The sequence below is a fragment of the Solea solea genome, chromosome 12, assembly GCF_958295425.1.
Source record: "Solea solea chromosome 12, fSolSol10.1, whole genome shotgun sequence".
Lineage (NCBI taxonomy): Eukaryota > Metazoa > Chordata > Actinopteri > Pleuronectiformes > Soleidae > Solea > Solea solea.
Genome location: NC_081145.1, coordinates 4,023,146 through 4,039,305, shown reverse-complemented (window position 1 = coordinate 4,039,305; position 16,160 = coordinate 4,023,146). Strand labels below are relative to the sequence as shown.

General features: G+C 40.9%; 1 protein-coding gene and 1 non-coding gene across 2 annotated transcripts in view; one reads left to right on the top strand and one right to left on the bottom strand.

The window, feature by feature from the left end:
• Positions 1 to 15,749, top strand: part of kcp (kielin cysteine rich BMP regulator) — a 33,302-nt gene extending 17,553 nt beyond the window's left edge. Inside the window, exons 27-46 of the mRNA XM_058646048.1 lie at positions 1,069 to 1,151; positions 1,264 to 1,437; positions 2,537 to 2,716; positions 2,814 to 3,078; positions 4,522 to 4,604; positions 4,704 to 4,797; positions 4,876 to 5,049; positions 6,520 to 6,602; positions 6,682 to 6,802; positions 7,191 to 7,273; positions 7,782 to 7,881; positions 7,963 to 8,048; positions 9,039 to 9,141; positions 9,299 to 9,441; positions 9,754 to 9,926; positions 10,399 to 10,510; positions 11,100 to 11,201; positions 11,292 to 11,456; positions 13,149 to 13,449; positions 14,865 to 15,749. Of these exons, the coding sequence (XP_058502031.1) occupies positions 1,069 to 1,151; positions 1,264 to 1,437; positions 2,537 to 2,716; positions 2,814 to 3,078; positions 4,522 to 4,604; positions 4,704 to 4,797; positions 4,876 to 5,049; positions 6,520 to 6,602; positions 6,682 to 6,802; positions 7,191 to 7,273; positions 7,782 to 7,881; positions 7,963 to 8,048; positions 9,039 to 9,141; positions 9,299 to 9,441; positions 9,754 to 9,926; positions 10,399 to 10,510; positions 11,100 to 11,201; positions 11,292 to 11,456; positions 13,149 to 13,449; positions 14,865 to 15,085 (2,846 nt within the window). The 3' untranslated portion in view covers positions 15,086 to 15,749. The remainder of the gene's footprint in view (positions 1 to 1,068; positions 1,152 to 1,263; positions 1,438 to 2,536; positions 2,717 to 2,813; positions 3,079 to 4,521; positions 4,605 to 4,703; positions 4,798 to 4,875; positions 5,050 to 6,519; positions 6,603 to 6,681; positions 6,803 to 7,190; positions 7,274 to 7,781; positions 7,882 to 7,962; positions 8,049 to 9,038; positions 9,142 to 9,298; positions 9,442 to 9,753; positions 9,927 to 10,398; positions 10,511 to 11,099; positions 11,202 to 11,291; positions 11,457 to 13,148; positions 13,450 to 14,864) is intronic.
• trnaf-gaa (transfer RNA phenylalanine (anticodon GAA)) lies at positions 14,050 to 14,122 on the bottom strand. Its single transcript has one exon. It is a non-coding gene; the product is annotated as a tRNA-Phe (tRNA).
• Positions 15,750 to 16,160: the final 411 nt, after the last annotated feature.

Genomic DNA, 16,160 nt, shown 5'->3' with positions numbered 1-16,160 from the left:
CACTGAGATTATGATTATTTATTAGTAATTTGGTCAGAAGATGCTAACACTTTACTGTGCAGTAACAACATTTATTTATTTATTTATTTTCATAAATCATAAGAAAAGTGTTGAATGAGTGAGGGTGTGGTAGAAACCTGTACATGAAAACTACACATACAAGTACACAAGCTAAAATAATAGACACTGACAAATCGTTCAGACATAAGGGGAAAAAACTGAAGTAATTGTGGGATTAAGCTGTGTCAAAGAAAATCCGAATGCAAATGTATTTAATTGATTAAAATATTCATGATTGTTTCCTGAGACCTGAGATAGTGATCAATATTGTAGCTTTTGTCTTGTACACAGATCATGACACCAATCTACTGAATGCAAATTTTGATTCCGATAATTCCTCCTGTATTTACATTCTGGGAAATGTCTATAATATACATTCTTTTTTTTACATTTTTATAGTCTTATTGTTGCATGTTGCATGTTTATTATGTATTAGCTTTATCTTTACTGTCTTGCTGCTGTGACAATGTCAATTTCCCCACTGCAGGACTAATGAAGGAGTATCTTATCTTATCTTATATACAAGTTTTTACATTATCTTTATGAAACCAGGTGATTAAGACAGTAGTTTGTAAGACTTTGGCTGTTTTCACCACTTTTCATAGATAATACAAAGACGGTAATAAGGGAAGTGATACGTAGTCATACAAGAAAGTAATAGGTTGGTAATAATGGAAAATGTGTGTGGAACGAATGAATGAATTGAATGAATTTCAGCTTTATAATAATGGTAATTATCAATTTAGTTTGCTCAGTTACCAATAAACTCTGATCATAATCTAAATATTGATCAAAAATAATCGATGAAAACCCATTTTGGCCACAACTGAGAAGACTAATATTGTGTGTTCATATAAAAATATATCATTAAAACAAAGTGAGACATCATATGTTTCAACATATTTTAACTTGTTAACTGTTTAAAGATCTCAAAACTTTTTTGGGTGTAAACAATGCTCTGTGTGTGTGTGTGTGTGTGTGTGTGTGTGTGTGTGTGTGTGTGTGTAGGTTGTCACTTCCAGGGTGTGACTTATGTTGAAGGCCAGGTTCTGTCAGGAGGAGAGAAAGGATGTCAGGACTGCACCTGCTCAGTGAGTGAGATCAGTCAAACCTTTGGTTTACTGCACCATCACCATGGCACCTGTACATCATATCTTTTTATTGATTTATTTATTTATTTATTTGTGTTTGTGTGTGTCACAGAGAGGCGAGGTGGTGTGTGGGCAAAGACGGTGTCCAGCTGTGTCCTGTCCACACCCAGCTCTGGACGGCTGTGGGTGTGGAGCGTGTGACGGATGCAGCTTTAACGGACGCGACTGTTTTAACGGGGAGAGATTCCCTCACCCGACAGATCACTGTCAGCTCTGCTCCTGTCTGGTACGAACGACGCACACACACACGGTACATGAGAGTAAAGGTCCAGTGAGTGAGAAGTAGTGCCATCTAATGGTGAGACTGCAGCAAACCAAGGACTCCTGTGTTCAGCCTTCACATACCAGAAAGGAAGTACAGTATTTAACCAGGTCAAAGTCTTTTTGTTTTTTTAGAGTGATTTTGGCCAAGAAAGCAGCATAAGAACTGACAACAATACAAACAGACACATTTAACTGTCACACACAAGAAACCACAGCATGCAACCAAGATGGAATACAGGCTCAAGTACAAAGAGTCCAGTCTGGGACAGATTATGAGCAGTGGGCCTCTGGGCACGGACAGGAAAGGTGGAAGGTAAATGGAAAAGGATGAAGCTATATCACATAACATAACCACTGTTATGTGGCTTCAGGGCCCCATTAAAATATCGGGATAAATAATATCCTGGGCCTTTGGCCCGGGCCGTAATCCATACATCCGTATTACCTGTGGTAGTTTGCCGTGAGAATAATAACTCCTTATATTGACATCCTGTGGGTGTGTGTTTATAGGTCACATATTCAGGCTTTAAAAATGCGGTGGTGGGGGGGGGGGGTTGTCTTCTTATGTGTGGTTGAATCAAAGTTATCATTCATTTTTTATATTGCATTTTTAGTCGTGATATAAAGTAGCAATAATTGTGCAGACGTCCCAAAAAAGGCAGTTTTTCTTCCCTCTTTGTTCATAAAAACGAGCCAAGTGAACTTTGAACCGTGACATATTTCCAAATGTCACAAATTCAATCCGATTTTAAACATTTTGAATACTTTTTGTTTATATAGTTGTTAAAAAAATGTTTCCATCAGATTGTCTAGGTTGTGCTGAAAAAAGGAAATAAGACACTATGTTACATACTCTTATAACTTCTGTATAAACTGTATGTTTAAACATAGTGATGGAAATGTTCTGTGTTCTCAGGGTTCAACTTGTTCTCTGGGTTAAACTCAGCCCACAGAGACGAGTTCTGATAGTTTCAGATCATTCTGAAGGTTTTTCCATGTGGAGGGATCAGCATATTTAAATTCTGTTCTCAGTGTGGGAATGTGTGTGTCTCTGTGTGTAGAATGGCGGTGTGGTGTGTGCACACGTGTCTTGTCCAAGCGTTGCCTGTGTGCGTCCAGTGACCCCGGCGGGCGAGTGCTGTCCCGTCTGCACAGGTGTCTGTCTGCACCAGGGGAGGGAGTATCATTCAGGCTCCGCCTTCTCTTCTCCGTCTGATCCATGCTCCTCGTGCTCCTGCCTGGTCAGTCTGACATTTCACCTTTAACTCATGACACACTCTCACAGACACACACACACACACACACAGTTTGGTTGATTCTTTGTCCTCCTCTGAGCAGAATGAGGTGGTGAACTGTCAGAGGAGACCTTGTCCGGTGCGGTGCTCCCATCCTGTCCCATCAGAGTCCTGCTGCCCGGTCTGTGACTCGTGTCTGTACGAGGGCATCGTCCACTCTCACAGTCACACCTTCACTCCCTCCTCTAACTCCTGCCAGCGCTGCACATGCGTCCGAGGCACCGTCACCTGTGTGCCACTTGTCTGTCCACCAACAAACTGTGCTCGACCCATTACCAAGCCAGGACAGTGCTGCCCCGAGTGCACGGGTATGTACACCATGTACACTGACAATCGTGTTTTTTAATAATAGATTCATCTGCAGATTATTTGTTTGATTAATCGAATGCTTGTTTTGTTCCTTAAATGTTGTTTATCAAGCCTGGTACTAATAATGTTCTTCTTGTTTTGTCCTCAAAGTTTGAATTAGTTTTAATGAAAATATTCACGTTTAAGAGGCTGAAAAATCAGAAAGCTTGTTTTAATTATTGAAAAAAAAAACACGATTATCAAAATAGTACAAAAAATTTATTTTCTATTCAATTAATTAAGAAATCGTTGCAACCCTAAATGTGTTCATTTCAGAAATGAGCAAAGATTCAAACAATAATCCATTCATTGTCGACCACTATGATGTGGAGGACATCCCAGCTGACCAGAGCTGATTGCTTGAGTGGAACGGTTTGGTTTGGTACAGTATGTTTCCATTAGAAATAGTCCCCAAGAGACTCCAACCGTTCCATTCTTTGGACCCTTCCCTCGGTAAAATGCTACGCTGCTCCTGTGACAGTCAGACAGTCAGAGTGGGCAAATTAAAAATGTCACTCTGTTACCATCGGTGTAAATATCCCAAGGAAGTCGAGGCAAACGCATAAATTAGACGTCGAAATCCAAACTGTACCAAACCAAACTGTACCATGATGGAAACACAGCATAAGACAGCAAAGGAAACTCTGCTTCCTCTAAAATGTCATCAAATAAAAAGTTAAATATGTTCTGTTTTATTTACATTTCATTTCTAGACGTTCGCTAGAATGCGATCAACCCTTTGACCACTTGGTTCAGAATCAGCTGTTTATCGCTGATCGTCTGACGTGAGTTACTTCTCGTTAGAACCAGTGGAAGCTCAGCTTCAATAGAGGGCAGGATTTATTTATAATGAACTGGGCTTGAAATCAGCTTCCAATGTTTCAAAGACCAGCAACCACTACTGCAGCTGACACAGGGTGAAAGGTCGCACACACCCTGGACAGGTCAGCTGTCCATCACAGGGCCAACATACAGAGACGAACAGTCATCAGCTGATGGTTATGAACATGCCATCTCCAAACTTACACTGGCAACCTTCTAGCTGTGAAGCAACAGTTCCCATGTGGCCCAAAAGCAAGAGTTAGAATTTTTAAATTAATAATGTGTCTGCATGTGATGGACTTATAAACAAGGTCTGAGACCATGCATGTGTCATAATATCTGAAAGCAGCTATAACCAGTGATTCATGTATGAGGTTGCCTTCACAGTACTATCAAGATCTTTTTATCACATAAAAAAGACAAACATTATCCAGCTCGTGTTTGCGCTGATGAAGGCTGAAACATAAATAACATGAATTGCTTTTCATTTATTTTATTTTCAACTTGTCAAAAACACTATTTTCTCTCTCTATAATAGAATGAATGCAATCCCTTTATTGTTCCTCTCTCTCTGGTCTCAGTGTGCACGCTGGATGGACAGGAGTTCGCTGATGGACAGATGTGGACCATGACCTCAAACCACTGCTCCACCTGCACCTGCCAGGTCAGACCTCAGCTTTCAATCTCAGTCTTTTCCTCCCAGAGTATTTACTTTGTCCTTTGTGTTTGAGTGATCGTGTGTGTGTGTGTGTGAGTCCCGCAGGCAGGTGAGGTGCAGTGTTCGGCTCCTCGGTGTCCCAAGCTACCATGCATGCATCAGGTGACCGATGGTGGAGCCTGCTGTCCTCGCTGTCGAGGTGATTACATCCAATACCATCGTGCTCTCTGAAGAAGAGTTTCACACCAGTGACTGATTCTTATTTGTTTAATGTCAGGTTGTATGTATGGAGGGGAGGAGCACACAGAGGGCAGCAGTTGGTTTGCAGACTCCACCCCGTGTATGACGTGCATGTGTGTGGACGGCGTGACCACCTGCTCTGAAGTGCACTGTCTGTCTCCCTGCATCAACTTCATCAGTGTGCCCGGCGAGTGCTGCCCCGTGTGTGCTGGTAGGCAGACGACAATAAGACCCACGTTAGCTGCATGTGTCATTTCTGTGTGTGCAATATTCACCACCCTTATATACTTTAACTCATCATATCTGCTTTGGACAGATTGCATTGTTTCTACAATATTTAAAGGTGCAGTGTGTAACCAATGATTGAATATACTAGCCATAAGTATGTGTTAAAATAAAAAGTGTCTAGATTGGCAGGGTCGTCATAGCACAGCTGCATGAAACCATCACACAAACAAAGCAGTTCTGCACTGAATCATTAGAATCAGTTTTTCACACAGTTGTTACTCGTACTTCCTGCATGACTGGAGCACAGACTCCTTCAAATACTGAGATTTTAGAAATGTCCTTGTTAAATGTTGGAGATTAACACATGTTTTCAGGATTTTACATCTTTGTAACTGATCTACAGTTCGGCATTGTTCGGTTTAGTTCTTGGAACTTTGTCAGAGCAGGAACCAAAAAAGTACCAGTTACTATCCCTTATGGAAAATCAAAAAATACGGAGTAGGGTCGAACCAGGCCAAGCCGTGCTAGAACTGTATAATGGAAAATGCCTTCTTTGTGCTGCCAGGTTTTTACAGCAGCCCAAACAGTCAAGCCAGCTGGCTTATAAGTATAACTAAAACCCTAAACCACTTTGTTCAGGTGTAAACCAGTGTATATGTGTATCTACTAAAGTTATTTATTGATACCGGTGCAAATCTCAGTTTAGCATTGAAATAATACAGTAAATGTTGTGGTAAAAATCCGTATCTACTGCCTCTCTGGTCAAACACCAGCTACTACACTTGCATCAGTGGTCACTCTTTCATCACTCACATGTTTAATCAGTGCAAGGCTTGATGTCCCAGACTCCTCCCCGTTTTTACAAATGCCAGAGTTGTTGCTTCGTCACCTTTCTCTCTCCCCAATGCTGCTCCTCCTCCTCACTCACTCAGCTCTCAGCCCACTCCTTGGCATTATTCAAAATCTGGCGTGTACAATATCAATACTTTAAACTTTACTTTAAATAAACTGTGAGAATTGACACCTGTATAAGCACATACAATGATTAGGTACCCATATCCACTGGTTTATACCTGGAAGTGTTTTAGGGGTTTTGTTACATTTGTATAAACAGAAAACAGTGAAACATTTGTTTCCTTTTTTGCAAATCTGAGGCAAAGTCTTCATAGTAATTATGTGTACAGTGCATTAACATGATATCAACTCAGCCTGAATCTCAAAGAAAATTCTATTATATATAATATACTGTGTATTGTTTTTGAATTCTAGCCATATCCTAGTCTCTCACCATTAGACGTCACACATTCTTCAGTGGACCTTTAATACTTTAATACTTTAATACTTTAATACTTTAGTGTGGGGTGAGCGCTGTAACTTTGCTGTTCTTTCTTCTAACAATGACAGATAAACCAGTTTTTATACATGTATAAAGTTACACGATGTTTTTGAACAGATTGTGTATTTGAGGGCAGAGTGTTCGGCCCCGGAGACAGTTTTCATCCAGCAGACGACCCCTGTCAGATCTGCTCCTGTGAGGTATGAAGTGACTCGTATGACTTTCACATGTGTGTTTGATAAATGCTTATAGAAGCATTTTCATGTTATTGTACCTCAGGTGATGCCGGATGGAGAACAACACCTGAGATGTTTAAGAAAGCAGTGTCCCAGTCTGGTCGACTGCCCTAAAAGCAACATCTTCTTCTCTGGACCTGATTCCTGCTGTCCCGTCTGTGCACGTCAGTATGAAAGTGCATTTCTGTAAAATGAATGAACTATACAGTCACAGGCCAGTGTCCACTTTATTAGGTACACCATTATACCTGCTTTTTAACACAAGGCAGAAACTCAGGCATGTAGACGTGGTCAAGACAAGCTGCTGAAGATCGCACTGAGGATCAGAATGAGAAATAAAGGTGATTTCATTCACTTTGAACATGACACGGTTGATGGTCTGAGTATTTCAGAAACTGTTGATCTACTGGGATTTTCACTCACAACCTGGTTTAAAATGAGGCAAAAGTAACTGAGAACCTAATAAAGTGGCCGGTGAGCGTGTGCTATTCTGCCTTGTACTGTTGCTGAGCTCTGGACTGAGTTGTGTAAATGTGTTTTATTTGTGTTTAGAGCCTCTCAGTAACTGCACCGCTGCTCTGATTGGAAACGAGGTGTTGGCCACTGACGACCCCTGTTTCACCTGCCACTGTCAGGTCTGAGTGATCCATATTTGTTTACCAACATTCATTTGGATTTAAGGAACATTCAGCCATGCTTCCCTATTTATTTCTATGCAAATCACACTTTGATGCATTTCACTTTTATTCATGCGATCAGGACTTGTTTGGTATGATGTGTCTGTGCCACACACACATCAGGGTTTATAGTGGGTTTATATTTAAGCTGACAATATGGGTCCCAAGCAGGTTTGTCCATGGTTTCCAGCCCATTTAGTGCCCTCTCCAGTCTACCTGGGTACTAAGTGGGTACTATGAGGGCATATTAAGCAAGTCCCATATGGTTTCAGTAACATGGTAAGCAAACGTGGGTTTGGTCACCATGGAAACCACAGACAAAACTTCTTGCGACCCATATGGCGACAATAAAGTAATCTTAACCCGAGTCTGAGCTTGAACAGAAACAGAAATAGCCTAACTAACTATTCATCTAATTAATCTGAGTTGTTAATATCCATATACACTTGTGTGTCTCTGATTATAGGACCTTACGTGGACCTGTCTGCACCAAATGTGCCCCCAACTTTCTTGTCCTCTCGATGAGCAGGCCACGCCTCCAGACTCGTGCTGTCCTGTGTGTAAAGGTGAGGCCGAACCTCTCTGTTCCCCGTGGTTTTACGTCTAAATTCCCTGAAACGTTTTGTTTTTCTTCTGTTATTGTACAGATTGTGTGATTGAGGGACAGAGCAGAGTGGAAAACGGCAGCAGCTGGACAGACAGCGACGACAACTGTGTTACTTGTTCCTGTATTGTGAGTGGAATAATATACAGTAGATAATATGGCATAACTGACATTAACATTGGTGGAAGGAAATAACAGTCAAAGAATAACTAAGAAGCTCTTACAATGATATTTAAAGGTCCAGTGTACACCTTCAGCCTGTCCTGACGACTACACCGGGATTCACGTTGGGTCGATTATGAAGGGGGGAAGAGAGCAGATGAAACAACAACAAGACAAACAAACACAAACTAAAGAAAAGAAATCCAAGGGCATCTCCCATGTATTTGCCCCTTACGGCTCACTTGCCAGGGCAGAGAAAAAAAAACAAAAAAATGAATAAAACAGTGCCAGACAAGAGTCTGAAAACACTTTATTTGACACTAATTAACATAGATCATATTTAACCAGTGAAATGACATTAAATGACATTAATTAAAATCAAAATACCTACTAAAATACGACTACTTGCCGCCTTCAACCCGGCAGGAATGCATCACACCATTACCCAAACACATTGTTAGCTCTATATAATATCACTTCACACAATGAAAACACAGCATTGACAGGGCTACAGTATAAGTGCACACTATACCATGAAGTGTAACATCAAGTGCAGGCACAGCTTTAAGCACTAACATCTAAGCAAAACCTCAGTGTTGTATCTAGGGCTAAGTCTCTGATTTTCTCACACAAAAAACTTTTTTTTCTTGTTAAAACAAACAAAAAATTGCAAAGAAATTATTCAAACAGGTTTCGCTTTTATTTTGTTTTTATTTCCCTTTGTGGGATTTGAATACATTTTCCCCTTAGGGTTAACTATTGTAAACAACAGCAAAAAATAGAACTTTCTGGTAAAGTTTCTACTGACTTCCAGGAATCTTAGTTTAAGAGATAACCGATTTTCATTCAAAACAAATCCTCACAAGTTTGAATTAATTGTTGTATCTTTTCAACCTGGAGCATCTCCTTTACGTATGACGCAATTCTTTCCTCTGTTGTTCTATATCACATCCTTAGTTGGGTCACATTGAATGCAGCATTGAGGAGTGTTTACCTACACTTTGTCTGGACGGCCAAAAACTAGTGAAGATTCCCGGGAAATGCTGCCCTGAATGCAAAGGTATCGCTGCCAGCAAACACAGTCACGTCAATAACTGCTGTGTCACTCTGAGTTCTGCCTTACAGCTTAAACGTGTGTGTCTGTCTCTGTGTCTGTGTGTGTCTGTCTGTCTGTCTGTCTGTCTGTCTGTGTGTGTGTGTGTGTGTGTGCGCTGCAGAATCGAGGGAGTCGTGTCTGCACCAGGGAACAGTGTATCACAGTAACGAACAGTGGGAGGTGGATGAGTGCACCAGCTGCACATGTGTGTCTGGAGACGTGCACTGTCACAGTGAACGCTGCCCTCCCCTCACCTGCGCAACAGTCAGTAAAACACACACACACACACACACACACACACACTGTTGTCAGTGGTTAAACACTGTCTGAGATGTTCCCATGATGCCTCACTGTTGAAACTCTTTAGTCTGTAGAGGGACTTTAAAGATCATTAGTGTTTACCCTGCAGCTGCTTGCTCACAGCTCATTTTGTCACTGCTGACATTTATTTAGCCTCCACTGAGGCCCCTGGCTCCATCACAGTTACTCACTGTGTGTGTGTGTGTGTGTGTGTGTGTGTGTGTGTGTGTGTGTGTGTGTGTGTGTGTGTGTGTGTGTGTGTGTGTGTGCTCTCAGGATGAGATGCCAGCAGTCGTCCCAGGTCTGTGTTGTCCTCACTGTCTTCCTCGTCCAGCCTCCTGCATTGCCTTCGGTGACCCTCATTATCGCACCTTCGACGGCCGCATGCTGCACTTCCAGGGAGCGTGCACATACGTCCTGGCACAGGACTGTGAGGGCGGAGACTTCAGGTGAGAGCGTCGCTATAGTTACCGGTAGTGACTGGTAGCAGGAGGCCACAACTATAGCCTGGGTTGACCCGGCCCAGTCTGCCAAGGGTTTGATTTTGCTCTGCGGACACATCTGGTAAGGACGCCTAAAAAGGAACCAACATGGCAGCTGTTGATTCAACAAGTCATGAAAAGTCATTATATAAATAATAAAATAATACTATTAAAAAAAAGGAAATGGTACCTGTCTTAGCTTTAATTGTTGTATACCAAGTCATATTTAAAGTTAGAAGGAAAGGTTTATTTTTAAATTGTTCAAGGACTATAAGAAGTCAAAAAACAGAATGAATGTACTAAACACATGTTTTTATGCTTTTACTGTCTGCGGTAAACAATTAAGCAGAAAATGATGAAAGATTTAATCTGGATCTTCTCAGTGAAAGAAAATGTGTAAAAACAGTGAAGCTTAGTGTCTCCTCTCTGTTCTGTCCAGTGTTCATGTGACTAACGATGATCGAGGACGTAAAGGAGTCTCCTGGACCAAAGAGGTCACAGTGTTCATTGGAGACGTTGCCGTGCAGCTGCTTCAGGACTGGCTCGTCAAGGTTTGTGTCCAATATTATTGTGAATAATTATATGCAGTTGTGCTTGTCCTTAATGCTGCATGGTGCTGGTCCACATCCACAAACCACGTATATTTATTTCTTCCACAATGAACGAACAAAGCTTGTATGCATTAAACTTAAAAATCCATCCCATTCTGTCGTCATCAGTGCGCCAGAATATTTCAGGGATTTGAAGTAAAGGTCTTCTTAGATCATCATAGTGAGGACAACGCAGACGACAGTGTGACTCATTCTCAAGTTCATTTAATCTGCATCATTCACACAATCTGTTTTCTTCGTGAACATTTTTAAATCTGCCAACTTCAAGGTCGAGGGGAAGGATTCGAATATTGAACGCTGACTAAAATGACTTTAGCATAAGGCTCAACATAATAATTATGCTTGATTTGAATGATGTTCTTATGTTGTGTTTATGTTACATGGTAAGTTACTGTGGTAAATCAACATCCTCTAAAATAGCTTCCATCTTTCATTTACTCTAATGTGTTAATTGCTTGTTTCCATTGTGTGTTTTTCCACATTGTTAAGTGTTCTTTTGAATAGAACTGCATTTTCATTTGACCTGTAGGTCAATGATGACGCTGTGAGTTTGCCGTACCTCAGAGAACCACACATCTATATAGAACGGCAGAGCAACACCATCCTACTCAACACTAACATCGGCCTGAAGGTGCAGAATCTCACAGTCTTTTTTGACATGTCTTTTTCTGGCTGATTATTTCATTTGAATCCACTCACACTGTCTCTGATTGAGCTGCAGGTGCAGTGGAGTGGTCGCTCACACCTGGAGGTGAGTGTGCCGGGCTCCTACAAGGGCCACACCTGTGGTCTCTGTGGAAACTTCAACAACTACTACCAGGACGACCTGCGGACGCCCAGCGGACGCATCAGCCTGTCAGAGTCTGACTTTGGCAACAGCTGGAGGGTAAAACATGGTCACTGAACATATGGAGAGTCACACCTCAATGAACTATACTGTACTATACTCTGCTATACTCTGCTATACTGTACTATACTATACTATACTATACTGTACTCTACTGTACTCTACTCTGCTATACTGTACTATACTATACTACACTATACTGTACTACACTATACTATACTATACTATACTATACTGTACTCTACTCTGCTATACTGTACTATACTATACTATACTATACTACACTATACTGTACTATACTATACTACACTACACTATACTGTACTATACTATACCATTATATTTATACTGTATTATACTCTACTATACTGCACTATACTATACTCTACTATATTGTACTCTACTCTGCTATACTGTACTATACTATACTATACTATACTATACTACACTACACTGTACTGTACTATACTACACTATACCACTATACTATACTCTACTATACTGTACTGTACTATACTCTACTATACTGTACTCTACTCTGCTATACTATACTATACTGTACTCTACTCTGCTATACTGCACTATACTATACTACAGTATACTGTACTATACTATACTATACTACAGTATACTGTACTGTACTATAATATACTATACTCTACTATACTCAACAGCCGACCAAATCCAGTAGGGGACATTTCACAGGTGTCAGATTTAACCCTGATTACAGTAGATAATGAATTGTTAACCACATCCATATACAGCAGACTGGCACAAAAACTGAAACTTAAACTGTTCCTGACGTTTCTCAGACATTGAGAGGTGCTCTCTCTGACGTTCAGATGAAATCTCACAACAGAATTTCACAAATTCAAATCTTTAAAACAACCACAGGAGACCAAAGTACTGAACAGAAGAATATATAGAAGACACAATAAATAACAATAAAATACATGTAAAGAAAGATGTATCAATTAAAAAATATAAAACAACCGTAAATAACCCTAATCCTAACCTAATAAAATAAAAATTAAGTTGTGTGTAAAAGGCCAAAGAGAAGAGATTTAAAAACAGACAAGAAAGAGGACGGTCTGATGTGCTGAGGCAGATCATTCCACTGACGAGCAAAATCACTGGTGTCTGTCTGCATGAGAGACAGAGAAAGAGGAGGTGGAGCACTCCTCGTATCGCTGAAACAGGAAACACTTACACGGTGTTCGTACTGTGGCAGTACATGGTTACAGTACATGAGGAGTGTCAGTGGACTCTAATGTGTCTCGAGGACCCCACTTTCACTCTGTGGCAAGACAGATTCAGAGATAAGGTGACGCTGGCATTACTTATTCATGTGCCGCTCCACGCTCTGGTCAAAATCCTTCCGTTCCACTGACCTCACATGTTCTGGACATCATGTGACTCACTACAGTTGGAGAATCACAGAACCTGACAAACTGAATATAATATCTGATATATCATTGTCGTTGGAGCTGAAGTTTGCAGCTTCCTGTTTGGCAGTTTAGGGGGAAACTTAACTTTCAACAATAGTCTCCATAACTTTGTTTTATTAATATGAGTAAGAAGTGTAAAAACGCATGTAAGTTACATTTCCCTGAAGTTTGTCAGCGTTGTAAATAACGACAGTACGAAGTAAAGACTCTCCAAGAGGAATCCACCAGTGGCAGCTGGTGATAAAAAAAGAAGGTAAATCAAGGTACACTTTTGTCGTTTCAGGTCACAAACGGCAGCCGCTCCCTCTCCACCTGTCGACCTGGCGAGGACGTGGACCCCTGCAAGGACGCAGGTTACCAGGCAAAGAAGGGGGCTAACGCTCGCTGCAAGGTCTTGAAGTCTACCGTGTTTAAGCCATGCCATCGCGTGGTGCCTCCTGAACCTTGGTACGCAGCCTGCGTGTATGATCTCTGCGCCTGCGGGGCCAACAGTGACGAGTGTCTGTGTGACGCGCTGGAGGCTTACGCCGCTCAGTGCAGGGTGGCTGGAGTTGTGCTGAAGTGGAGGAGCCCGTCACTGTGTGGTGAGACAAGCACACTGTTCACACGCCTGTTTTCTACCAAGCTTCCATTTCCATTGTCAACAGTTGTTAAGTAAAATAACCGATCCATGGTGTCCCAGTCTTTGGTATACTCCTGTTAGGGTTGACTTGACATCACTTCTTTTTCTGATACCAACATTGCAACTTGTTGCAGTGTCTCAGATACTGATATGAGTCTGATTCAGTCATTTGACATGTTTTAAACTACTAAGCTGTTACATTTGTGCTGATGCATTTTCCACCTGTCCCTAACCAGCCATTTCATTATATAGTTCTCCAACTGTGTAACAAAGACTCCTATAAGGATCAAATAAGTAGCCTACTTAAATATCCATCTCAAATGATCATGCTGCTTTTTATCTTGTCAAATTTATGGTAGTCATGGAAGTCAAATAGATTAATATAAGAAACATAAACAGTATGTACATGATTACATGTCATTTAGCAGACGCTTTTATCCAAAGCAACTTAAGTGCAATCAGCCAGGGGTGGAGTTGAAGTTGAGCTGTACCAAGATCAACCACTGGTAGAATGTTTCACTGTCGTTTTAGGTCAACAGGGGCCAAGATAAACGCTTTTAAATGCCGAAACCCGGGATTGAACCAGGGACCTTCAGATCTTCAGTCTGACGCTCTCCCAACTGAGCTATTTCGGCCCTGAGCTGTTATCTGCACTGAACTCATTCGTCTTATCAATGGGGTGGAGTCAGACTCACTGCCGTTACACCCACACACAGAGCTATACTGTGTTATTAGAGTTGCTCTTTGTTTTTAAATGGCAAATGATTTTGTTTTACTAAAAAGTAAATGTTTGAGATTTCTTTCTTGTATTTTAATAGTTCTGATCTTTACTTTGGATTGTTTTTGACAACAGGTGATCAGAAAAATACTGATCTACAGTGAAAAATGAGGATGTTATTGATACTGACAGTTTGTTAAAGACAAAAAAAGTTAGAATCTTCACAAAACAGCAACAAAATAGCTAGTTTTTAAATATTTCAATTTTCCATGTGCAGCTTTTTGAGTTTATTTAGTGAAATGCATGTTTCAGAACAAGTATTTCACAGTTCACACACTCTCCTGATTATCATTGGTTTTTCAAACATGAATGTTCTTTTTTCCTCTGTTACTTGGTGGTAATTGTGCTTTTTGTGCATCTTATCATGTTGTAATTTAGCAAACCTTAAAATGTAATCTCTTACCTGTGAGCAGTTTAATAATAGTTGAATAACCTTTAAGATGAAAGAAAAACACACCTGCTCACATTTGAAACTGCACCATGATTGTTGTTCTTGTTTGTGTGTGTGTGTGTGTGTGTGTGTGTGTGTGGGAGGAAACCTGCTGACTCCTGCTGACCACCATCTCTGTGTGTTGTGTTCCTGTGGCTGTCTTCCACAGCTGTGGGCTGTCCAGTGGAGAGGGGCTTTGTGTTTGACGAGTGTGGGCCCCCGTGTCCCGTGACCTGCTTTAACGTGGACGTACCTCTGGGGGTGATAGAGAGCCACTGCTTCAAACCCTGTGTTCCAGGCTGCCAGTGTCCTGCTGGTTTGGTCCTGCACAACAACTACTGTATACAGCCCGAGAAGTGTCCCAAGATTATCCACGGCAACCACACCTAAAGCTCGGACTGCTCCCTTTCAGCGTATATGCTAAATGTATATGCCCACACACACACACACACACACACACACACACACATGCACTGTCACCCTCTGATAATCTACAATCCACTTCTGGACTGCATCATGTTTTCTCACTGTGTGAAATGATAAAAGAAAGATCTGCTGGTGAACTCCATGACCTGTGGATTAACTGACGTGTAATACTGCATTTTTAGAGTTGGTATAAACCTTTTATATATGAATCTGTAGCACTGAATATTTATGTCACACGAGAGTTGATGTCACATGCTAATCAACACATTTATGAAACTTTTATGAAATATTTTTGTTTACTGTGCAGGTTTGTGTCAGCCTGTGTGGCATTGACTGTATACAAGATAAACCACGAGACCTCAGGTATTTTTCTGTCTCTCTTCTCTCAGTTTTACAAATAAACTAAAGTTTCACAAATATGTCTTTTATATTTTTATATTTAAGTAAAAAAAAAGAAGAAAAAATATTAATTATTGGAACACAAACAACCATCCACTCTCACTCTCACACCTACATTACCTAATCCTCATATTGCATGTTTTTGGACTGTGGGAGGAAACTGGAGAACCTGGAGAAAACCCGGGGAGAACATGCCAACTCGACAATTCAATTAAATGTTTTATTTGTATACTGTTTCATGAGTTTATTTTTTTAAATAATTCTATTGAAGCATGGTTGAAAAGCAATGTCTGACTTTCATTGGGTAAATTTCATAGAATTTTTATTTATTATTACTTTTGTCAGATTCAAGTTATTTCTGTGACCATTGTGAGTTTTTCTTTCATTAACCGACGGGTACCAACACTTTTGTCCACGTGTGTAGCTCCAAATCACAGCATACATTATCTCAAGGCTCTGTGCACAGTGAGACAGAAACCTTTACTATATCATAGAGAGCACAGAAACAGAACAGTTCACACGATGAGCAAACACTAGGCATCAGTGCACAGATGTGCAGCGTCTGCCTCGACCGGTTGGGGTGAAAGGAAAAATGGGGGACAGAGGACAAGTGAGGTAGAGACAGAAGACAGAGACCAGG